The sequence below is a fragment of the Phyllobates terribilis genome, unplaced genomic scaffold (genome assembly GCF_046119375.1).
Source record: "Phyllobates terribilis strain yellow unplaced genomic scaffold, ASM4611937v1 Scaffold_7__3_contigs__length_470593459, whole genome shotgun sequence".
NCBI classification, from domain to species: domain Eukaryota; kingdom Metazoa; phylum Chordata; class Amphibia; order Anura; family Dendrobatidae; genus Phyllobates; species Phyllobates terribilis.
This window is the reverse complement of record NW_027362767.1, coordinates 197,939,134-197,965,154: the sequence shown is the minus strand read 5'-3', so window position 1 is coordinate 197,965,154 and position 26,021 is coordinate 197,939,134. Positions and strand designations below refer to the sequence as shown.

General features: G+C 44.4%; 1 protein-coding gene across 1 annotated transcript in view; it reads left to right on the top strand.

The window, feature by feature from the left end:
• The window catches only part of GABRA3 (gamma-aminobutyric acid type A receptor subunit alpha3), a 283,567-nt gene that overhangs the window by 120,797 nt on the left and 136,749 nt on the right, over positions 1–26,021 (top strand). Inside the window, exons 4-6 of the mRNA XM_073639648.1 lie at positions 1,216–1,283; positions 11,068–11,288; positions 22,987–23,069. Of these exons, the coding sequence (XP_073495749.1) occupies positions 1,216–1,283; positions 11,068–11,288; positions 22,987–23,069 (372 nt within the window). The remainder of the gene's footprint in view (positions 1–1,215; positions 1,284–11,067; positions 11,289–22,986; positions 23,070–26,021) is intronic.

Here is a 26,021-nt window from a genome sequence, read left to right as displayed (position 1 = left end):
TTGCAGTTTCCAGCATCCCACCTGCTTGCCTGTGGTCTCCTGAATGTCTCCTGCCTGCCAGTGGTTTCCAACATCCCGCCTGCTTGCCTGCAGTCTCCTTGATGTTTCCTGCTTGCCTACGATTTCCAGCATCCCGCCTGCTTGCCTGTGGTTTCCAGTCCTTCAGCTGTCTATGTTCCACATGCTCCACCAACTGCTGCACTGACATCCGTGGCCCGTGTGCAAGATGTTGGGCTACTTTGTGTAACATTTATGATTCCTCTGCTCAATAATCCAGAGTTACTGCCAGCTATGGGGGTTTCCTGTTATGTTATTCGGGAAGGTGGAGACCTCCCATGTCTTCTAGACATCCATTCTGGCATATTGGCTATATCATTAACTGATTTAAAAGGGCTTTCCAACTCTCTGTACCTTGTTTACATCCGGCCTCTGCCAGCACTGCACACAGCTGATCAGTGGGGGTGCTGGGTGTCGGACCATCACTGTTCTGATACTGATGACCTATCTAAAAGATAGCTCAGTAATATCAAAGTTGTGAAACAGCCCTTTAACTGGTCTCCCATGTGGCAGACCTCTTCCTTGTTGGAATATTATATGAACGATAATCATTTGTCGACTCAACATTTACAGAACTTCCTATCCTTTATTTTTGACAGATTTTGAAAAGCTTCTTCTTCTCTTTTCTGGCCCAAATCGTCCCCTCTCCAGAGTTTATAGCCTCCTTCTTCAACTCACAAATTCTGTTTTCCCTGCTTAGTTAAGAGGTCAGCTGTGTGTGCCGGTCTGATGACAATAAATCTAAAGCGTGCTAATTGGCACAATGTTACATCCTTCACTTGGTGCAGGAGCGGCTCTGTGGAACCACAGGGCCATGTTCAGCTACTTTGATAATCTTGGTCTATTGGATTTGTTTCTTTATCCTCTCCAAAAAAATGTTTTGTTATCTTCTGATCACAGCTCAGGTGGTGGTCCTTTGCCATTGGCAATCCACCTCCCCTCCATACCTTGCAGGATGGGCTACTAAAGTAAATTCATTTTTGTGTATAATTGACCTTATGGCTGAGCACACTGAAATAATGGCTCACGTTCAGATGCTGTTGGTTGATCAGTGACAATGGGTTAAAAAAAAGTCATAATTATTTTATTGGTCTTTTCTTATGGTTTTCTTCTGCTATTGTGCAAAATAATGAAATAGTTTTGTTTATATTGTTTTAGATTCAGTGACAGAAGTTAAGACAGAAATATATGTCACAAGTTTCGGCCCAGTTTCGGACACAGATATGGTAAGTCATCCAAGGGAAACGTCTTCAAGGATCCGGGTTATTTTACTACATTCGATGTAGCATTTATTACATTCATTATGTATAGTAAAGTTCAGTAATTGTTCTTCAAGTTCTTGTAAACTTTGTGAACTCAAAAATAGTGATACATTTGTCCTGTGCAATTTTTCAGGATGTGAATAAGTTTTTTCAGAAATGATTACTGACAAAATTCCAATAAAAATTCAGTCGTAAGGAAGAATTCATGATCTAAAAATACCAGGACATATTTTCTCAAAGAACTTACACGAGCGGCAGCATATAAAGCGACTGTGGCAGCAATTAAAGAAGTGTACAAAAGTGTGGGCAGAACTTCAGAATCCCGCAGAGTGTGACTGGTTTATTTCTGATCATTTTCTGCCATTTCTCTAGTTATTGAACATCTTCCCTGTAACCGGTGTACATCGGTGGATGAGCCTGGAAAAATATCAGTAGTGCCGTCTTTTCAGTTCAACAGGACCTAAGGTTTTGATCTTAAAGGGAAAGTATCATATCCCCAGACGCTATGAACCTGTAGATATGGGGTCAATATGCAGGCTGATTGCATTCCAAAGCAATGCCACCACCGAAAACCCGGCTATCCGGAGGAAATTAACTTTATTCCTCCTGGCAGCCTCCAGCTTTTAGTCACAGAGGTGTGCAGCACGGATACAGTCACCGCTCAGTATACAGCATTGACTGACAGCTGTCTGTGCATAATATCACTGCTGTCAGTCAGTGCTGGGGCATTGGGTAAAGCCATCACTCACTATGTACTGAGCGGTGACTGAAAGCCGGGGCTGCTGGAAGGAATAAAGTTAATTCCCTCCCGGTAGCCGGACTTTCAGTACAGTGGGTGCAAATCGTTGAAGTGCTATAAATATACAGATTAGCCCCATATTTACAGGTTAGTAGCGTTTCCTCCACTGCCGCGGTTGCAGTGGAATGTATTGTGCTCAATATGTAAGAGGTAGACGGAGCCCCTCTATGCCTATATGTGCCACCGCATTACTAGAACTGCCTTCCCACGCTCTGTACCGTCACCTCCATCAGGGAGAGCAACATAATAAATAACGTCTCCCGCAGAAGCTGGTTCTGATTCAGACTACAGCATGGTGGATGCCATCTCAGAACTAGATCACCTGCTTGCCATAATGTCACTTCAATATAAATGATGGAACAAAAGTATATATAATATTTTGCAATTTGTCTTCTTAAAGCAGATCTCTCACAATGCTAACTGCATACATTATTAAATATATTTCTTACACCTGATGAGGCTGGTGCACTTACTTACAATACTCATGTCATGTCAGAATGGATGTAATCCTTTCTGAAAGTTTTCTCCTCGGTGCTCTTACTCCCCTCTGCTGCTGTATCTCCTCCCACCTGGCCTGATTGACAGCTCCTCAGTGCCGCTCCTTCTCCTCCCTGCTGCTGAAATCGCACTGCTTTAAAGGAAACATGTAACTTGTGTTTGATTGCTGTAATGCAGATTAATTCTGGCCTCTCTCTCTGTCCCTGACCCCCGCCATCCTCTGGTCACTGAATGTCCGGTGTGGGTGACCTGCGTCCCCCGCCAGAGATCTCCTGCGATCTAACACAGATTAGATCAGTTGTGAGCACTAAAACCTTCTGCCATGTTCCCTTTAAGCCCTAAATGCACAGTACATACAAAAAAACTTATTATGTAACTAATGCACAAATATGTAATACATCTGAAGGGTGAATCAATTTACCCATGACATAATATCCAGGTATAGTAAGTGAAAAAACCACGCTTATTCCACCTGAAACATTGGCATGATGCAAGCTTTGTTTCCTTGGATTGATTTGGACCCAGTGGTAGGTTCTTTACACATCCGCTTACAAATAATGTTGGTCTCCCATGGTTTAATATATTAGATACCACAGTCAATAGCAACCGCAGCATCTCCGGTGTTTGACAGAGGAAGAAGGCTGCTTCTGCTGAGCAGTGAATGCCACAATTGTAGGGGGACGATGATTACCCCTTCATTAGTCCAACAGCCTAACAGTTTGCTGCACATGGGAATTATTAGCTGATTTTTGTACCTGATGGTACAGGGTCAGCATGATTATTCTGCGCTGCTTTTGTGTTATTTTGAAGTTAGTGTGCAATATAAATTTACCACAGTCTCTGATATGAAACAGAAAGAAAATGGAGATGGTCATGATCTGGAGAACCTTTTCTCCAACAGTTACGCCAGCTAGCTCTGCCCTGGCTGGGGGAGGAAGGTTGCTCTGGGCTGGGCAGTTCCATCCATGGTGCCCCCAGGACCACTTTTGCATACAAACATAAGGAATTCTGTGGATGTATAATCAAAATCTTAAACATTTCTTTCTAGACAAAAAAAAGAATGGATTCCAGCAATATTGATTAAAGTACTTGACATTAAAGGGCTTGCCCGGAACATTTACATTCATGGCCGATCCTCAGGGTAGGTCATCAATAGCTGATTGGTGGGTGTGAGCAGCTGTTACTGGGGTCAGCAATGGATGGAAGTGCTTAGTTGCAGAGCTGCACAGCACAGCTCCATTGACTTATTTGAATCAATAGGGGGTGTATGTGCAGTACCGGCAGCTGGCACTATAAAGTTGATGGCGCTGTGCAGTTCTGTAACTGAGCATTTCTAGCTGCCGCTTACCCCAGAAATGGTGCCAGGAGTCGCTTCCCCACTGATCAGATATTAATGACCTATCCTAGGGATAGGCCATGAATATAAAAGTCCCGGACAACCCTTCTAAGTGAATGGGCACTTTTATACTGTTGTTTCAGAATGTTATAGTAGTTGGAACCCCCCATAGTGGAGATTGTAGGTAAAACTATAATATTAAACAATGATTAAAGGGAAACTATCAGGCGATTCATGCAGCTCAAACTGTGGGCAGCTTGAATCAGATCATAGTTGCATGATTGCAGTAAGGTATATACAAGTATCTCTCTGGGATTCTCCAGTATTCAGAAAAAATATACTTTAAATTCAAGCCAGGTACCAGACCGCAGGTATCAGATCTTGGCTGCCTGAGCATTTCACAGAAATTATACTTTAAAGATTTGGCAGGGAACCACAGCCGGAGAGCAAATTAGTCCTGTTCTTCTCAGCTCTGCTGCAGATGATTGACAGGTCTCTGACAGCATACACATGGGGAAGATATTAGAACCCTCCTGTTTGTTTTTTCCATCTTGTGTTTTCGGTCACGTGGCCATCTGCCTTTATATTCCAGCTCCACCCTTTTGGCTGTGCTGGACTTCAGTGTTCTTTGACTGTTTCTCTAGCCAGGTGCTTCTGAGCCTTTCTCTGTCAGTTCGCTTGGTCCTTCTGGGACCTCTAGTACTTTTTGTCAGTTTGTCTTTTTGTGTTCTGCAACAACTTCTCTGTTTAGGAGGTGTACCATTTTTGTCCCAGTCTTTAGTTCTTTTAGGGACCCCACCCTTAATGCTATAGGTCTTCGTTCAGACTAGCCGAGGACTAAGGTGGGTCTGTTCACTAGGAACAGGCAGCCCGCTACATCGTAGGGATTCAGGTTAGTCTTACTGTAGGGACAAGCTTTCCCCTATCTTTCCTTAGTTCATGTTGCAGATCATAACAGTAAGTCCAGCCCAAAAAACTAAAAGGAAAGAAATTCGGGGATCAGTATGGTTTCCGTCCAGGATTTGGCTCAACACTTGCAGGCATTGTCTCTGGAGGTGGCCGAGCTTCAGCAACACGTGAGTAGCTGTTCTGGAGCGCATTTTGTCAAACCCAAGGTAGGACTGCCTGATGTTTTTTATGGTAAACAGCAAGATTTTTTCTCCTTTAAAAATGCTTGTTTGTTATATTTTTATTTGAGAACAAGGTCCCCTGGGAATGAATCACAGCGCATTGGTTTTATTATGTCACTTTTGCGCAATCAACCACAGGGGTGGGCCTTTTCTCTCCAACCTAATGATCCATGTTTAAGGTCTGTTAAATAATTTTTTTTTCTGCTATGGGGCTATTATATAACGATCCTGATCGAATCTCATCTGCGGAGGCAGAACTTAGGCGTTTGAATCAGGGGTCAGGTGATGTTGAAAATTATTGCACACACTTCAGAAGATGGGCCTCAGAGGTTAAATGGAATGATCCTGCGCTGAAATGTTTATTTCTTGCTGGTCTGAGTGAAAGGGTTAAGGATCTGCTTATTGCATTCCCTGCACCTGAGACTCTGCAGGATGCCATGCAATTAGCTGTTCGTGTGGACAGGAGGCTGAGGTGCAGGCTGAATGAGGTAAAGACTCCTGTAATTTCAGTTCCTAGTCCCAAGAAAATCTGCTCAGACGGCGGAGAACTGATGGAGGTTGGGGCAATGTCACTCCGCTCTCAGGAAAGAGACTGGAGGTTTGGCGAGGGATTGTGTCTTTATTGTGGTAAAGCTGACCATTTGATTAAGTATTGTGCGCGTTGTTTAAGTAAAAAAACAAAAAAAGTCAGTTACGCCTGTATTGCTTGTTTACGCTCTGTAGGAGTATTTCTTTCTGGGAGTACTACTTTGCAGGGAGATTTGATTGAATTTCAGGTATTTGTGGATTGTGGTTCAACACTTAATGTGATTGATAAAGGGTTTTTGGAAAACCTTAAATTGAAATTCAAACCTTTGTCATCACCTATTTCTGTGATTGCAATTGATAACACTCCCTTGAAATGTATTACTCACAAGGTTGCTGCATTTCCCCTCACTATCAATGGAGTTCACCAAAGAAATTTTGGACTTGGTTGTTCTCGATAATTTACCCTCTCCGGTTGTTCTAGGATTGCCTTGGTTAAAACTGCACAATCCTTTACTGGGCTGGTCTACTAATATGATTAAGTCTTGGAGTCCGAAGTGCTATGATAAATGTTGTAATAGTCGCATTGCGGCTGTGGAAAAAGGGGAATTACCTGTACCTATTCAAGATTTTTGGAGGGTTTTTACGGAGGAGGAGTCGCAAGTTTTACCTCCTCATAGGGATTATGATTGCGCCATTGAGTTTTTTCCGGGAGCTACTCTTCCCAAGAGTCACTTCTTTAATCTGACTATCCCTGAAAGAAAGGCCTTGGTGGAATAGATACAGACTAGGCTGGCTACTGGTCACATTAGACCTTCTAAGTCGCCTGTGGCAGTTGGATTTTTCTTTGTTAAAAAAAAAGACGGGGGTTTACGTCCATGTCTGGATTTTCGTGAAATTAATAAGATTACCGTAAGCAATTCCTACCCATTGCCGTTAATTCCTGACTTGTTTAACCAGTTAGTGGGGGCCAATTGGTTCTCTAAAATTGATCTCCGGGGGGCATACAATTTGTTACGAGTGAAAGAGGGTGATGAATGGAAAACTGCTTTTAACACTCCGGTAGGTCATTTTGAGAATCTGGTGATGCCTTTTGGTCTTACCAATGCACCTGCATTTTTTCAGAACCTTATTAATGACATCCTGAGACCTTTGATTGGTAAGAATGTGGTTGTGTATTTGGATGACATTTTGATTTACTCACCAGATCTAGAGTCCCATTGGCAGAGTGTACGTGAAGTTTTGCAGTTCATAGAATCATAGAATCATAGAATGGTAGAGTTGGAAGGGACCTCCTGGGTCATCTGGTCCAACCCCCTGCTCAAAGCAGGATTCACTAGATCATCTCAGACAGATGTCTGTCCAGCCTCTGTTTGAAGACGTCCATTGAAGGGGAACTCACCACCTCTCGTGGCAGCCTGTTCCACTCATTAATCACCCTAACTGTCAAAAAGTTTTTTCTAATATCTAATCTGTGTCTCCTCCCATTTAGTTTCATCCCATTGCTTCTAGTCTTTCCTTGTGCAAATGAGAATAAAGATGATCCTTCTACAATGTGACAGCCCTTGAGATATTTATAGACAGCTATTAAGTCTCCTCTCAGTCTTCTTTTTTGCAAGCTAAACATTCCCAAATCCTGCAACCGTTCCTCATAGGACATGGTTTGCAGACCAGTCACCATTCTGGTCGCTCTTCTCTGAACTTGCTCCAGTTTGTCTATGTCTTTTTTAAAATGTGGTGCCCAAAACTGTACACAGTATTCCAGATGAGGTCTGACCAAAGAGGAGTAAAGACCGATAATGACTTCACGTGATCTAGACTGTATGCTTCTGTTAATACATCCCAGAATTGTATTTGCCTTTTTTGCTGCTGCATCACACTGTTGACTCATGTTCAGTCTATGATCTATTAGTATACCTAAGTCTTTTTCACATGTACTGTTGCTTAGCTCTATTCCTCCCATTCTGTATATGCTTTTTTCATTTTTATTGCCCAGATGTAGTACTTTGCATTTTTCCCTGTTAAAAACCATTCTGTTGGTTGCTGCCCACTGCTCCAGTTTATTTAGGTCTTTTTGAATCCTCTCTCTCTCTTCTCTAGTATTAGCTATCCCTCCTAGCTTTGTGTCATCAGCAAATTTAATCAGTTTACCCTCAATTCCTTCATCTAAATCATTGATAAAGATGTTGAACAATACAGGTCCCAGGACGGAGCCCTGTGGTACCCCACTTGAGACATTCATCCAGCTGGATGTGAAGCCATTTACATCCACCCTTTGAGTCCGATCACTAAGCCAGTTATGAATCCACCTAACAGTTGCCTGGTCCATTGCATACTTGGTCATTTTTTCAATAAGGATGGTGTGAGATACTTTGTCAAATGCTTTGCTGAAGTCAAGATATACTATATCTACAGCATTTCCCTGATCCACCCAGTCAGTGATTCTGTCATAGAAGGAAATTAAGTTAGTCTGACATGACTTGTTAGTTACAAACCCATGCTGACTCTGGTTAATCACTTCATTCTTATCCATGTACTTACATACATGTTGTTTAATAATTATTATTGAGTTATTGAGTGATAATGCACTCTTTGCTAAGCTGGAGAAATGTGAGTTCGCTGTGCAGAAAATTAGTTTTTTGGGCTACATTGTCTCCAGCGAGGGCTTTGAGATGGACCCGGTGAAGGTTCAGGCTGTGCAGGAATGGCCTAGGCCTATTGGTTTGAAATCTATACAGAGATTTTTGGGTTTTGCCAATTATTACAGGAAATTCATTAAGATTTTTTCTGTAATTGTTAAACCTCTAACCGATATCACCAGGAAAGGTGCGAATACGGCCCAGTGGACTACTGAGGCCATTGAAGCGTTTAAGTATCTCAAAGAGAGGTTCAGTTCTGCCCCTATCCTTATGAAGCCTGATGAGACCAAGCCATTTTTGGTCGAGGTCGATGCTTCACCGGTGGGGGTCGGAGCAGTTTTGTCTCAGGAGAACAAGGGTGGAGTACATCTTTGAGCCTTCTTTTCAAAAAATTTTTTCGGAAACCGAACTGAATTATGATGTTGGAAATCGGGAGTTGCTGGCTATTAAACTCGTGTTTGAACATTGGCGTCATTTTTTGGAGGGCACTAGATTTCCTATTCAGGTTTTCACAGATCATAAGAATTTGATCTATCTGGATGCTGCCAAGCGCTTGAATGCCCGTCAAGCTAGGTGGGCACTTTTTTTTTTCTCGGTTTCATTTTTCTGTTACCTATATCCCTGGTACTAAGAATGTTAAAGCCGGTGCTTTGTCTCGCAGCTTCTCTCCTACAGTCGGTGCCGAGGAGGAGGAGAGCATTTTACAGAAAGGAGTTGTGGTGGTGGCATTGGACTCCGTTTTGGAGAATGGGATTCTGAAAGATCAAGATGATGCTCCATCTAACACTCCCCATGGAAGGTTGTTCGTGCCTAGAGCCTTTAGGAGAGATTTGTTTGTGGAGTGTCATGAGTCTCGGTTGGCAGGTCATCCAGGAGTTTCGGAGACTAAGAGACTTATCAGTCGCAGTTTTTGGTGGCCTGGATGGCAGAAGGAAGTCATCAAGTGGGTGCGTCAGTGTACTGTGTGTGCTAGGTCAAAGGCTTCACATACTTCTGCTGCGGGGTTGCTTTGCCCTCTGGAGGTTCCTAGTGCACCTTGGACGCATCTCACAATGGATTTTATTACTGATCTTCTTGTGTCCGAGGGTTTTACTGTCATCTGGGTGGTCGTGGACCATTTTAGTAAGATGTGTAATTTGGTTCCATTCATTAAGTTGCCCTGCGCCAAAACACTCGCTAAGGTGTTTGTTAAGGAGATTGTCAAGCTCCATGGCGTTCCCACGGATATTGCTTCTGATAGAGGACCTCAGTTTGTGGCTCGCTTTTGTCGTGCTTTTTGTGACAGGTTGGGAATCCATTTGTCATTTTCGTCTGGTTATCATCCTGAGTCTAATGGACAGACAGAAAGAAAGAAAGAACCAGGATGTTGAGCAGTTTTTGTGTTGTTTTGTGGCGTACAATCAAGAGGTGTGGTCTGAGTTTCTGCCTCTCGCAGAATTTGCTCTTAACAACCATACATCCTCCTCTGCTGGGTGTTCTCCTTTCTTTTGTTGTACTGAGAGACATCCGTCTTTTGGTTCGTTCTCCAAATTGGGGTCGGCGGTGCTGGAGGAGGAGAATTTTTCCGGTGAGTTGGAGAGAGTTTGGACTAATGTACGTTGTAACCTTCAAGAGGCTAACAAGAAGTCCAAGAAGTATTTTGACAGGAAATGTAAAAAGGTTTGGTTTACTGTGGGTGACATGATTTGGTTGTCCTCAAAGAACCTGCGGTTGAGGATTCCCTCTAAAAAACTGGGTCCTAAGTTTGTGGATCCATTTAAAGTGCTTCAGGTTGTTAACCTGTCTGCTGTTAGGTTGGATGTCCCTACTTCCTGGAAGATTAATCCTGTGTTTCATGTTTCCGTGTTGAAAAAGGCTGATGTATCTGATAGGGACGCCACTGTCACAGTTCCTCCTGTGGTGGAAGACGGCGAATATGAATTTCCTCGTATCTTGAATTCTAGATGGCATAGAGGGAGATTACAGTATCTTGTCTCCTGGAAGGGTTTCGGTCCGGAAGACAACTCCTGGGTAAGGATGGATGATGTCTCTGCTCCTAGGCTTGTTAAAGCTTTCCACAGGAGGTTTCCGGATAGGCCTGGGCCTGGAGCATCCGGAGGATCCTAATAAAAGAGGGGGTACTGTTAGAACCCTCCTGTTTGTTTTTTCCATCTTCTGTTTTCGGTCACGTGACCATCTGCCTTTATATTCCAGCTCCGCCCTTCTGGCTGTGCTGGACTTCAGTGCTTGACTGTTTCTCTAGCCTGGTGCTTAGGTGCCTTTCTCTGTCAGTTCGCTTGGTCCTTCTGGGACCTCTAGTACTTTTTGTCAGTTTGTCTTTTTGTGTTCTGCAACAACTTCTCTGTTTAGGAGGTGTCCCATTTTTGTCCCAGTCCTTAGTACTTTTAGGGACCCCTCCCTTAATGCTATAGGTCTTCGTTCAGAAAAGCCGAGGACTAAGGCGGGTCTGTTCGCTAGGAACAGGCAGCCCGCTACATCGTAGGGATTCAGCTTAGTCTTACTGTAGGGACAGCTTTCCCCTATCTTTCCTTAGTACATGTTGCAGATCATAACAGAAGAGACCTGTCAATCACCTACAGTCACCCGAAGCAGCACTGGGAAGAGCCGGACTAATCTGCTCACCGGCTATGGTTCTCGGCCGAATCTTTACAGTATACTTTCTGTGAAACGCTCAGGCAGCCAGGATCTGATACCCGCGGTCTGGGCAGCATGAATCTCATGACAGGTTCCCCTGGAGAAGATAATCCAATAAAGAGAATAAATATCACACATAATTATAGCATTTTGTTTACCATCATCTCTTAATATATTCCCTTTCTAGGAATACACCATAGACGTGTTCTTTAGACAGAGTTGGCTGGATGAGAGATTGAAATTTGATGGTCCAATAAAAACTCTACCCCTGAATAACCTGCTGGCAAGTAAGATTTGGACTCCAGACACCTTCTTCCACAATGGCAAGAAATCTGTGGCGCACAACATGACCACCCCAAACAAGCTGCTGAGACTGACGTACAACGGGACCTTACTCTACACCATGAGGTGGGAGATTTTGTGTGTTCGCCTTTATTCAGACTGTTTGTTATTCAAATCTGAAAATATAACTCGGTTTTATGGATGAACTCAGAGTGCCTGAGACATTCTTGTGAATTTCTAGCTAAACTGCAAAGTATTTAGTATGTTCTGATAATATTAGTGAAAAAGATAATCAGCTCAACTGTCCGGTCAAATGCTGAACAAGTAGAAGTACAAAGAGAAGTCGGTGCTCGTTTCATCCATGTAACGGGTCTGGGAGGTGGAACCTCTGAGCTACTATACAAAGGGACAGTCCTTGTAATGAAGCGAGTGGCTCCCAGGGAAGGTGGGCAAGTAGACACGGCAAGTGACAGGAACAGTCTCTGGGTAGAAGGGCAGGAGGTCACGGCAAGTGACGGGGAAAGTCTCTTGATAGGCGGGTGGTCACGGCAAGTGACAGCAGGGTAAGAGTCCCTAGACAGGCAGGTGGTCACGGCAAGTGACGGCAAAGCCTCCAGGTAGGCTAGCAGGCAGGTAGCAGGTGAGCGCTCCCAGGTGAGCGGGTAAGAGTCTCTCGGCTGGCTGGCAGGTGGTCACGGCAAGTGACGGCAGAGCCTCCAGGTAGGCTAGCTGGCGGGTAGCAGGTGAGCGCTCCCAGGTGAGCGGATAAGAGTCTCTCGGCTGGCTGGCAGGTGGTCTCAGGCAGGTATCAGGCAGGTGCTTCCTGATCCGCAGGCGGACTGGTCCATAGACAGACTGTCGGATGCTGGTAGACAGGCTGTCGGACCGCAGGAATGCAAGCAGGTAGACAGAGCTGGAAAACAGACTGGCAACGGGACCTGAGGGCTGAAGCAGAGGTGAAAGGCTTTGCAACAACTTTGCTCGGGCACCTACATTTTGGAGGAGGTGCCTTATATATGGGAGCTTCACCGGCCATTGGCCGGGGACTCCTTAGGACGACGCGCGCGGCCCCTTTAAGAGAGAGGGAGCGCGCGCACGCGCGCCCTAAGCACAGTACCCGGGAAGCGGCGAGCGCTGCCAGCAGCGCGGGAAGAGGACGCCGAGGACGGAGCAGGGAGGTGAGAGGAACGGCGTCTCTGCCTAGCAGGAGGCAGGGACGCCGACGCTACAATCCATAAGCCATTGCTTTGTACTGCTGTGCTAACCAGCCTTGTTTGCTGGATTCTCTTTAAACTTCTACATTCTGACAATATTGCAGCAATACAGCATCCATTTTGGGACATGATCAGATATCAAAGTCAAATATCAGAATGATGTCAAATTTGAGGCTAACTACCTTGTCTGATAACTAATTTTGATAAGTGACTTTGATAAGTTACTTTTACAACTGTGATAATAAAAAAGTCAATGTTCGCTGATGGGACTTGAACACAAAACTCTATGTCTAGAAGCCAATGCACTAACCATTGAGCTATAAACTCAGCTGAAGAAAGCTAAGTGTTCTATGTGGTTATGTGATTTTCAGTGCAAACCTGTATGAAACTCACTGGGACTTTCACAAATACCTCCTCCAAGCCAAATTCAAATGATGTGTGATTTTGATAAGTGAGTTTCTTCAAACATCAGAATAACGATGACTTTTAATCATCCTGAGTATTTTCATGGTTGATCTCATAAGACAAGTAAATCTATCAGTTACTATCACTTGACCCTATGCCTGAATGGTAAGGTTTCAGGCTCACAGAGTGGAGATTTCAGATACAAATCCGAGGAGCAGAAGATTTTTTTTTTTGTAAATTAAGTTGTAAAAGTCGCTTATCAAAGTCACTTATCAAAGTCAGATGTCAAAGATATGTGAGTTTGACAACTTACTCTGACACCTAACTTATTGTTTGCTAATTATATATTACTACCTAAATAATCAAATAATGAACCTCTAGTTTAATGGTTAGGCATCTGTGTCACACATAGTTTTGGTTTGAAAGGATAATAATTAAAAAAAAGTCAGTGTTCGCTGCTGGGGCTTGAACCCAAAACTCAATGTCTAGAAGCCACTGCTCAGTTGAAGTTGAAGAAACCAAGGAGTTTTATTTGGTTATGTGATTTTCAGTGCAAACCTGTCTGAAACTCATTGGGACTTATGCACAGACTTCAAGCAAGACAAATTCAAATGATGTGTGATTTTGATGTGTGAGTTTGATATCTGACTTTCTTCACACATCAGAAACAGAATCACAATGACTTTTTAATACCCTGACTATTTTCATGGATAATCCCATAAGCGAAGAAAAACTTCCAGACTGGTGACCATCTCCTTTTACACCATAATGATATAATGGTATTGATGTATTTAGCTGGTGGATTGGATTACCTTATCCCTATTACCCTTGGGTACAATTTTTTGGTTGTATTGAGTTGTGTTACCTCCCCCTTTTTTTGGAAATTATTTTTGCCCTGTCTGATTTTTAATTTTAAGTTTATTTTATCCTTGATGTTTTTATGATGATGATTAATAAAGTACTACATTTTAAACCTTTGCAGTTAGAATCTCTTCTTATCTGATCGGTTGATATACCGACTTACAACTGCTTCTCACTAAATTAGAATATCATCAAAAAGTTAATTTATTTCAGTTATTCAATACAAAAAGTGAAACTCATATTTTATATAGAGTCATTACTGCCAGGAACATATTAATGTAAGGGACATATTAACAGAATATTAGCCCCTTCTCCCATGCCCTCTCCTGTAGTGTCCAGAGATGACAATTATACAGTGTCTTACTGCAAATTATCACCACTTGTCAGCACCGAGCTGTCCCATTTTCCTCAGCACAAAAGCCCCAATTAACAAACGCCTGAGAAATAGCTTATGTGAACAATGCCAGCCAAGGAGTGTTATAACTTCGTTAGGAAGCAAACATCTTGTCTCTGAAAGACGCAGGTAATTAAAAAGCAGGCTTGCACTAATTTGCGTGTAACCGTGAGGCTGCTTCCCGAGCCTCAAAGGGAAATTTGCAGACGCGCTGACTCCGATATTAACTATGAAATATTGTGAGTTCCATACGTCCGACAGTAACGGGACCCATATGTTTAGTGACCAAATCAGCCCAGGAATGTATAGGTAGTTTTCCAGGGCTTCAAGCAAAATCAGGGAGCTGTAGCGCAAAAACACCAGAATAGCAGATGGCAGCTATGTGATGTGTGGTCTCTAAATAAAGATAAAATCATAAGGGAAAAAATGGCGTAGTTTATAAGCTTCTGCGATCAACGAGCAATGAGTTATTGCAGAAGTTAGCGTTTTTAATAAAAATGTACAGGCTGGAAACTGGCCCACATGATGTCACCAAAAGGAGCGTGTGGCCAGATTTCCCTTTAGGTATAAGAGAATCCATGGACAGTACAGTAGCACTCATTGCCAGGGGGGAATAACAATTATAAGCAATGGGTCCTGTTCAATAACAGCATAATCAAACTGGGGAGCCGTTCCTCCACCTATATTGAATCGTCTCCGCGATCGTATAGTGTAAGTTATCTTCTTTCATCCTGTTTATTTTATGTAACTGCATATGTATTTTAATGTCTCCTTTGTAACATCCTTATGTATATATTTTTCCTAAACACTGCCTTCCTTTTGGATTAAACATAAAATTTAATAGTTCTGTTTCTTTTGTTCTGTAATCGTTCCCTACCCCGAAAACATATATGCTACCAAAACGCAGGCGTCCAGCCAGGCTTATATTATATTTCAAACTCGGCCGGTGGTGGCAGAGAATATTAATAATTAGGCTATTGTGAAGCTAACAGTGACCGTACGGAGGGTGTTAAACACAGATTCCAGGCTTTGGAATCCCCGAGGTGTGACACCATACGCTCACTAGTCGCTTACTGATACCTACGTAAAGAGTAGTCTGGATTGCGTCCTTGCGACTACAGACGAAATACGGACAGCATGACGGCAAAGGCGAGATATTGCGTGATCTCCTTGGTGTCGTCCCTCTGTGTGTGTTGGAATTCCTGAAAATTACATACAGAGTGATCTATTTCAAGTGTTTATTTCTGTTAATGTTGATGAGTATGGCTTACAGCCAATGAAAACACAAAAGTCATTATCTCAATAAATTAGAATAATTAATAGTGATGGGCGAGCACTAAAATGCTCGGGTACTCGTTGCTCAGGTCGAGCACATTGGAATACTCGGGTGCTCGACCCGAACAATGAGCCCAATGTAAGTCTATGGGAAACTCAAGCATTTTTCAGGCGGCTCCCCCCGGCGGTCTGCAGAGGGCCTAAAAATTGCCCAAATCGATGGGAACAGTGCTCAAATTACATGGGAACAGCATGGGGAAGACCCCTGGAAGCATTTCTGACTTCCAGGGCACTGCTGTCAACAATGTTGTCAGAGATATTATGCCACTTTTACGGACTCACAATAAAACATACAAAAACGAAACCAAAATGGATTTTCCTGGGAAAGATGTTAAGGAACATTCTTTCCAGGGTAATGACTTGTATATAAGGCAAAATAAATACACAAAAACAAAAATGCTCCTCCACACCTAGGGCTATGTTCACACATAACGTTTTTGATGTGTTTTTGCACTTTTGCATTGCTTTCAACCAAGACAGATGCATTCACTGGGAAATGTAATTTTAACATTTTACAACCTTATCTGGCCATGTGGTGTATGACACATCATCAGATACATCCTGTTTCATTTATGATGGAGGGACTCTAAAAGTCACAAAGTGTATTTTTATAGGGCCATCAGGAGGCCCTTACTATTCTTAAAGGGCCAGCAGTCGGCACTCGCTATTGTTAGAGAGCCATTAGCCGGCTATGCTTTGTTGATCCCATTATTAACGAGTGGGTCTCCTATACTGTTATTGCATAGGTCGGAGAGCTAAAAACAATGTTCCCATTATTAGGAAGTGGGTCTCCCATAGTGTTTGCCTATGCAGTGAATGCAAAAACTGCCAAAAATTTGGAGAAACTCCAATGCCCCTTTCAAGACACGTAGAGGAGGTGATATGGTAGATATGGTGGTGAATGATATGGTGATGTAGGATGAGGAGAAGGAGGAGGACAAGAGCGAATAGACAAAATAAGGAAGCGTATACCCATGTGTAGGTGTGAAGAGGTGCATGGGAATAGACCTCCCAAAAAAAGACACAAGATTTGAGTTTGTTTTGCTGCTATCATTCAGTGGTGTTGAGAAGTCTGGCCCAATCCAGTCCTTGTTCATTTTTATAAGAGTCAGCCTGTCAGCATTTTCAGTTGACAGGCGGATGCACTTATCGGTTATAATTCCACCGGCGTCACTAAAAACCCGCTCTGACAAAACGCTAGCGGCAGGGCAGGCCAGGACCTCCAAGGCGTAGAGAGCCAGTTCATTCCACGTGTCCAGCTTGGATACCCAGTAATTATAAGGCACAGAGGAATCACGGAGGACGTTGGTACGGTCGGCAAGGTACTCCCTCACCATCTTCCCAAACTTTGCACTCCTTGTGAGAGCACCCCAAGCCTCAGGGCCTGTAAGATGGGAGGGTCTGAGAAAACTGTCCCAGAACTTTGACAGTGTTCCCCTGCCTCTGCTGAATTGGAGTTGTGTCTCTCTCGCCTGTACTCCTTGGTTGTCCAACGAACTGTGACCTCTGCCGCCAGCATTCTCAGATAGGAATTTTTTTAATAATTCCGCAACAAGGGCCTTCTGGTACTGCCTTATTTTAGTAGACCTGTCCGCCTCGGGAATAAGAGACAGAAAGTTCTCCTTGTAGCGTGGGTCTAGAAGTGTCACCACCCAGTAATGACTGGCACCCAAAATTTAGAGAACGCGAGGGTCACGGGAAAGGCAGCGTAACTGCTAACAGGCTAGACTTCCATGTCCTCACGAAGAGGACGAATGACCATGCTCTCCTCCTCCTCCTCCTACTCCATGTCCTCAGACCATCCACGCTGAGTGGACGGTATGACAGTTGTGCAGGTAGTACTGTCTATAGCGCAGGAAACTAGCTCCTGTTCTTCCTCCTCCTCTTCCTCATTGTCACCCAATCCACTTTGGGATGAGATGAGGCTGGGATGTGTGTAATCACCCTGTATGGTTCCTTGCTCCATCTCATCGTGCTCCGCCTGCAATGCATCCTCTTTGATTGTGAGCAAAGAGCATTTCAGAAGACAGAGAAGCGGGATGGTGATGCTAATTATGGCGTCATCGCCACTCACCATCTTGGTGAAGTCCTCAAAGTTTTGAAGGATGGTACATATGTCTGACATCCATGTCCACTCCTGAGGTCTTATGTGTGGAGTCTGAACTGAATACCAATGGCCTTGTTGATGCTGGTAGTCAACAACTGCCCTCTTCTGCTCACAAATCCTTTCCAACATCTGCAATGTAGAGTTCCAACGCGTGGGGACATTACACACCAGTCGGTGAGCCGGAAGCTGCAAACGCTGCTGAAACACGGCAAGGGCGGCAGAAGCTTTGTGTGATTCCCTAAAATGGGCACACAGGCGGCGTACTTTGACAAGCAGATCCGGCAGCTCCGGGTAGGTTTTGAGAAACTGCTGAACCACGAGGTTAAGCACATGGGCCAAGCATGGTACATGTGTGAGTTCGCCTCGCCTCAGAGCCGCCACCAGGTTCCGGCCATTGTCACACACGACCATGCCTGGCTGTAGGTTCAGCAGTGTCAGCCACAGATCTGCCTGCTCTTTCAGAGCTGTCCACAATTCTTTAGCGGTGTGCGGTTTGTCACCTAAGCATATCAGGTTCAGGTGCCGCTTAGCCGAAGCAGTGCTGCAGTGCTTCCAGCTTGTGACTGATGTACTCATTTCGGAGATGGAGGCTGAAGAGGAGGAGGAGGTGCAGGAGCTGTAGAATATGGAGGCAATCGTGATTGACCCAGGGCCCGCAATCCTCGGCGTCGGGAGGATGTGTTCCGTCCCAAGGACCGACTGGGTCCCGGCTTCCGCTATGTTAACCCAGTGTGCCGTCAGCGAGATGTACCATCCCTGCCAATAAGCACTTGTCAACATGTCCGTGGTTAGGTGGACTTTCCCATAACTGCATTGTTGAGGGCACGGCTAATATTGTGGGACATGTGCTCATGTAATGCGGGGACACTGGGAGAAATAGTGGTGGCTGGGGACTGAGTACCGAGGGACGGCCGCTGCCATCAAGTTGTGGAAAGCTTCCGCCTCCACGATTCTAAAAGGCATCATTTCGAGGGCAAGCAGTCGCGAAGTCTGTGAATTCAGTAGTGAGGTCTGTGGGGCGTTGGCTGCGTATTTGCGCTTGCGTTCCAAGGACTGGGGTACGGACAACTGAACGCTGTGCTGGGACAAGGACATGGATGTGCTTGCTGATGGTGCTACTTGAGAGTGTGCAACGACAGGTGCAGGGCAGGAGGCATCTTCGCATGTGCCATGGACAGAGGATTGGCTTGCAAGCACAACAGTGGAAGAAGCAGTGATGCCACCCGCAGACACTGTTCCTGGACCCTGGAGTTCGGGCCACTTAGTCGGGTGCTTTGCTACCATGTGTTTGAACATGCTGGTGGTGGTCAGGCTGGTAGTTTTGCTACCCCTGATGATGCTGGCCTGGCAGGTGGTGAAAATGGCCTTTTTGGGGTTATTGGCTGATTATTAAAAAACAACCAGACTCAGGAAGACTTAACAGTTGTACTGGCAACTTCCGTCGTGTTGATGTTACGGGGAACAATTGCCGCCTTCTGCCTGCGGCCATCACACTGCTACTTCCTGCCTGTTGTGGTGCTACGCCTCCCTCCCTCTGTGTGCTGCTGTCCTCGCTCTGCATGTCCCCCTGCCAAGTTAGGTCAGTTACTATATCATCCACCACCTCGTCTTCCACTTCCGCACCCTGGTCCTCCTCCTGACTTTCTGGCAATTGTGTCTCATCATCGTCCACCTCTTGTGACAGTTTCCCACCGTCGCCTTCATGTGAGCGTGGCTGCTCAAATATTTGGGCATCGCTACATGTGATCTCCTCTTGCCCCGCTTCAAGTGGACCAGGTGAGAGGCCCGAATCTAAAAATGAAAACGTGAACAGCTCTTCGGAGTGTCCAAGTGTGGGATCAGTTGACTCCGGGCACTTGGCATGGTGGGAGGAAGGATGATCAGGGTGAATATGCGGTTCAGACTCACGGCTACTAAGACTTGACCGTGTGGAAGACAGAGTGGTGGTGGAGGCTAAGTGACCGAAAGCATTATCCATCTGCTATCAAACCAATAACCTTTTCACACTGCTCTGTGTTCAACAGTGGTGTTCTGCGGTCCCCTACTAATTGGGACAGGAAGGTCGAGCAAGAAGATGTGGGTGTTTGTTGTGGCACAATTTCAGCTAGCCCACGGTCTCGGCCTCATCCTCTGCAGGTACTATCATCACCATCACGTCCACTTCCCCGTCCCTTGCCACGCGCCTTGCCCATTTTAAATGGAGGACAATATTTTCCACGTTCAGTACAAACGGCTGGATTTGAACCGCAGTGATATGTGATCCGTGTGACGGAAAACCATAGTTTTAAAGAGCTGGCCTGTAGGTATCTATTTTTAACAGCAAACTGGTGTCAATAACTTCACTGACACACTAAAACAAAATTTCAATGGAGGCCAGAAATGGCAGAATTTTGAGCGTACTTATATGTGATCCGTGTGATGGACAAACCACAGTTTTAAATAGCTGGCCTGTAGGTAACTATTTTTAACAGCAAACTGGTGTCAATAACTTTGCTAACACACTGAAACAAAATTTCAATGGAGGCCAGAAATGGTAATATTTTCAGCGCAAATATATGTGATCCATGTGACGGACAAACCACAGTTTTAAATAGTTAGAATTTTAGCGCTGTAATATGGAAAGGATCTGGCTGTATTCTGCAGTGCCATCAAGCAAATTGCGCATAAAAACTGTGTTCTATGGATTGCTTTTTAAGAAAATAATCAGGATTAAGATAAAAAAAATATTCCTGGCCCCTGATACCTGGGGCTATTTCTACAAATATCTATAAAAGCACCAGCAGACAAAACTGGAATGCACCCTCTTGCTATGTGCATTGCAGTCTGCTATATACCCTGCCTGCCTGCCTAGCACTGATATCTATGTAGGTGGATTAGTCCTCAGAAGGACTGTTAGTTGAGATGGATATGTAGAGAATCTTGTGGAATACCTACACTAACTAAAAAACAACCAAATATCTCCCTAGCTCAGCAGCACCTCTCCCTACACTGCCTGATTGCGGAGTAAACTGTGACGAGCACAGCGGCGCCAGGTCTGATATAGACCTCCTGACGCTGTGAGGCCAGACAATCACTGTAATGCCACAACCAACATGGCATTACAGTGTGTGGCAGACAATCCATGCATGTTGATTGGCTCTCTAAAGAGCGCCAAACATGCAGGGAGGGGACCCGAGCATCCGCCCGAGCATCTCGGAAGTACTCGGCGAGCTCCGAGCATCTCGAGTACTGAGTACTTGCGAGTATGCGCTCTCATCACTAATAATTAACAAAAAACACCTGCAAAAGCTTCCTAAGCATTTAAAAATGTCCATTAGTCTGTTTCAGTAGGCTCCACAATCAAGGGGAAGACTGCTGACTTGACAGATGTCCAGAAGGCAGTCATTGACACACTCCACAAGGAGGGTAAGCCACAAAAGGTCATTGCTAAAGAAGCTGACTGTTCACAGAGTGCTGTATCCAAGCATATTAATGGAAAGTTGAGTGGAAGGAAAAAGTGTGGTAGAAAAATGTGCACAAGCAACCGAGATAACCGCAGCCTCGAAAGGATTGTTAAAAAAAGGCTATTCGAAAATTTGAGGGAGATTCACAAGGAGTGGACTGCTGCTGGAGTCATTGCTTCAAGAGCCACCACACACAGACGTATCCAGGACATAGGCTACAAGTGTCGCATTCCTTGTGTCAAGCCACTCATGACCAATTGCAACGCCATAAACGTCTTACCTGGGCCAAGGAGAAAAACACCTGGACTGTTCTCAGTGGTCCAAGGTGCTGTTTTCAGATGAAAGTAAATTTTACATTTCATTTGGAAATCAAGGTCCCAGAGTCTGGAGGAAGAGTGGAGAGGCCACAATCCAAGCTGCTGGAGGTCTAGTGTGAAGTCTCCACAATCAGTGATGGTTTGGGGGCCATGTCATCTGCTGGTGGAGGTCCACTGTGTTTTATCAAGACCAAAGTCAGCGCAGCCGTCTACCAGGACATTTTAGAGCACTTCATGCTTCCCTCTGCCGACAAGCTTTTTGGAGATGGAAATGTCATTCTCCAGCAGGACTTGGCCCCTGTCCACACTGCCAAAAGTACCAATACCTGGTTTACACACAACAGTATCACTGTACTTGATTGGCAGCAAACTCGCCTGACCATAACCCCATAGAGAATCTATTATAGAGAATCTATGGGGTATTGTCAAGAGGAAGATGAGAGACCCCAGACACAACAATGCAGACGAGCTGAAGGCTGCCATCAAAGCCACCTGGGCTTCCATAACACCTCAGCAGGGCCACAGGCTGATCGCCTCCATGCCACATTGCCGCATTGATGCAGTAATTGATGCAAAAGGAGCCCGACCAAGTATTGAGGGCAGTTACTGAACAGACATTTCAGATTTTAAAAATCATTTTTCAAGCTGTTGTTATAAAGTATTCTAATTTACTGAGATAATGACTTTTGTGTTTTCATTGGCTGTAAGCCATAATCATCATTAACAGAAATAAACACTTGAAATAGATCCCTCTGTGTGTAATGACTCTATATAATAGATCACTCTGTGTGTAATGACTCTATATAATAGATCCCTCTGTGTGTAATGACTCTATATAATAGATCCCTCTGTGTGTAATGACTCTATATAATAGATCCCTCTGTGTGTAATGACTCTATATAATATAGGAGTTTCACGTTTTGTATTGAAGAACTGAAATAAATTAACTTTTTGATGATATTCTAATTTAGTGAGAAGCACTTGTAGATCATGAGGTTATAACTTTCTGTCGGCTGAGTGTCTGGCTGCTGGGATCAGTGATCCCAAGAACGGGGCGCTGCAGAGGTGTCATGTACATCACTGCACTCATTGGCTATGACACTGATGGAAATAGTTGAGGGCTGTTTTCTGTTTTCTTCGGGAGTCCATAGACAATGAATGGTGACCTCCTCTCTATTCTGAAAGGGCTCTTTGGTGCCCATGACGCGGCCCCTGGGCCGTGGGGTACTCGGTGCCGGGTCGGTCGTTGCTAGGGGAGATGTCACAGTGGCGGTGACCCGGTCCGTGACCCAAAGCGGTCATTCAAAAGGGGATTTATTTTTTATAAGGGATTTATGTACAAAGTTTGTGACGCCACCTGTGGATTGCGGCTAAGGGAGCCGCCGCTGCGGAGCAGTCCTCTGGAGCTGATGTTACTGCAGCAGGGATGGTGTGGCTCTCCACAGGTAGAGCTAGCTCCAGGGCAGTGTTGATGTAATAGGTTGTACTGGGTGTTGTAGTGCAGGGGGTGACAATAATCACAGAGACAGTGGGGTGCAGTCTTCGGAGTTTACTCACAGTAGTTAAGTTCCTCAGGTTGCACTGTCCAGCTTACAGCCTCCCACGTCGCACTGCGTTCACAAAACAGGGGTTCAGCAATCCCCCAGATAATTCAGGAGCACTTAATGGGACCTCAAGTGAATGCAAGCCCTACAATGACTAAAATATGTATAAAAACCTAAATAGAAAGCTTTTTCTTGTCATTTCAGGCTGACAATTCACGCTGAATGCACAATGCACCTTGAAGATTTTCCCATGGATGTTCACGCTTGTCCATTAAAATTTGGAAGCTGTGAGTATTTTCTGATTTTTGCTACTATATAAAATAATTTTGACCCCTTCCAACATGTGGCGTACTCTAGAGCCTGTCTGATGCAGGCTGTGCTACACAGACAGAACCTGCATTCAACACCAATAATTGGATCTAACACAGATTGCCATTTTTTAACCACATACAAGAGGTTGTAACTGGCGGAAGCGTTACTTCAGCGCCCATTGCTCTCCCTCCGCCCAACACATGCCTGGCCGCCACCACTAAAAACACAAAACACAACAGATAACACAGCAATAACTCTGAGTACAGCTAATACACCAGATGTTATCTGCAGTCCCATGTAAGCTCACAGATAACATACATACACGGTAAGGCCAGCAGCACTGTTAGAATAGTTTTGTGCTCGAGGAAAGGACCATGGTCCAAACATAACTAATATAGAAGTAACCTCAGTACAAAAGAGGATGAATGCAGATTATTGGCTGCAGATATTATCCAACGTTTCGATCTATGCAAAGGTCTTTTTCAAGGACATCTGTATTAAGGAGAAAACAAATAAGTCCATCTGTGTAGCGGGCGGCGTCCCGAAATATGGGGAAAAAAATCAGGATAGAATGATAAAACAAACTGCTACTTTTGCTATCCAATCTGAAAGCAGCCTGATGTAGAGCCAGAGACCCTGATTCCATGGATGTGTCACTTACTGGGCTGCTTGCTGTAGTTTTGATAACATCACAGTTTTCTCTGCTGAAGATCCAGCAGTTCTCTGAATGTTGAGCTGTGTATAACCCCTCCCACCACTGATTGGCTGTTTTCTGTGTAAACTGTGCATAGGCAGAAAGCTGCCAATCACTAGTGGGGCAGGGTTACATAGAGCTCATGAGTATGGAGGACTACATGGCAGCAGGTTTACTAGTCCTCTAGTGATAATCTCCTGCTGATAAAACTGTGATTTTATCAAAACTACAAGAAGCAGCCCAATGACACATCGTTGGAATCAGGTTCCTTGCCTCTACAGCTTGCTGCTTTCAATTTACATAGCAAAAACCTGGTGACAGTTTCCCTTTATAAATGTCCTGATAACATGATTTTCCATGTTAGTACTATTAGGCTATGTGCACACTGTGCATTTTTGATGCATTTTCGCATTTATTCCACACGGAAATGCACCAAAAACGTTAGGTAATCCGTGTTCCAGCTATTGCAACGACCATCCTGAAGTGCTGTACACATGATCAGGAATTGTCCTGTCAGGATTGTCATTGCGTTTAAATCTGCAGCATGTCAATTCTTTGTGCATTTCTGCAGCGTTTTTCACCCATAGACTTGAATTGAGTCAGTCAAATCCACAGCAAAAAGGCAGGTATAAATATATCTGTGGATTTGCTGCAGATGTTTGCTGCTTATTTGACTTGAGTCAAGTCAATGAGTCAAAAACACGGCAAAAATGCACAAAGAATGTTACCCGGGCCAGGGAAGACTACTCCACCCATCATCCGACAGCCGCTCCTGCTAATAACAGAGGGGTCAGACGCGGCTGAGGGGAGAAGTAGTCTCTTCAGCCGTTGTCTGTGTGCGGGGTTTAAGAAAAAAAGTAAAAATCTACATTAAAATAAAAACACCTTATTCTCACTTGTCCGCCATCCTTCCAATGTCCCCCAGGGACCCGATCACCCGGCGGCCGGAAATACACTGAGAGGAGCGCGCTCGCTCCCGGCAGTGTACATCGATCTAGACAGCAGGCTTGGCTGTCTGGATCCCAGAAACTCACTCAGCTTTTATGCACACACACACTGATTACAAGCAAACAGGTCACAGGTGAGGATGTTACCTTTAGTAGCCATTCAAACCCATTTGTGTCAAATTCTGTGCATGTTATCAGGCCAAAATCACCAGTTTATGTGAACTTTTGATCAGGGTCATTTGGATGTTTTTGGCTGTCATTAATATTTAAAAAGAGAAAACACAGTAGTTTGACAATAAATGGCTTCACCCAACCAATAACCATGAGTGGAGAAAATGTTTTTTTGTTATCAATCATATTCTCTGAAACAAGGCCAAGAAAGCAAAAATTCTGCCGGGGTATGAAAACTTTTGAGCACAACTGTAGCCGCCTGTTTTTAAAGGGACCAAAAGTAATCAGACAATTATCTCAAAAGCTCTTTAATGGGCTTCATGGGCTTTTCCCTTGTTAATCCATCATCAGTTAAGCAGGTAAAATGTCTGAAGTTGATTTCATGTGTGGCATTTGCATTTGGAAGCTGTTGCTGTGAACCCACAACATGTGGTCAAAGAAGCTCTTAGTGGAAGAGGAATAGACCATCATTAGGATAAATAAAGAAGAAATCCATCAGATAGCAGAAATGTTAGCAGCGGCCAAATGAACAGTTTGGTACATTCTGCAAAAAAAAAGGTGCACTGGTGAGCTTGAGAACTCAAAAAGGCCTGGACTTCCAAAGCAGACAACAGTGGTGGATGATCGCAGAATCCTTTTCAAGATGAAAAATAACCCCTTCACAACATCCACCCAAGTGAAGAACACTCTCCAGGAAGAGAAGAGAACATGAAAGCAAATACAGAAGGGTCACCACAAGGTGCAAACCATTAATCAACCTTAAAAATAGAAAGACCAGATTAGACATTGCCAAAAACATCTGAAGAAATGCAGGCATGCATGGATTCCTGTGGCACCGGGTCACTAGTGTTTATTGATGATGTGACTGAAGACAGAAGCAGCCTGATAAATCCTGTGTGTACAGGGCCAGACATTCTGCTCAGATTCAACCAAGGTTGATTGGACGGTGCTACACAGGACAATGACCCAAAACATCCTGCAAAAGCAAAAAAGTGGAATATTCTGCAAAGGCCGAGTCATCACCAGATCTCAACCCATTGAGCCGAATATCATAGACTGAAGACAAAACATAAGACAGAAAGTGTGTTACTCTCCTAGGTTACAGATTGGACTTA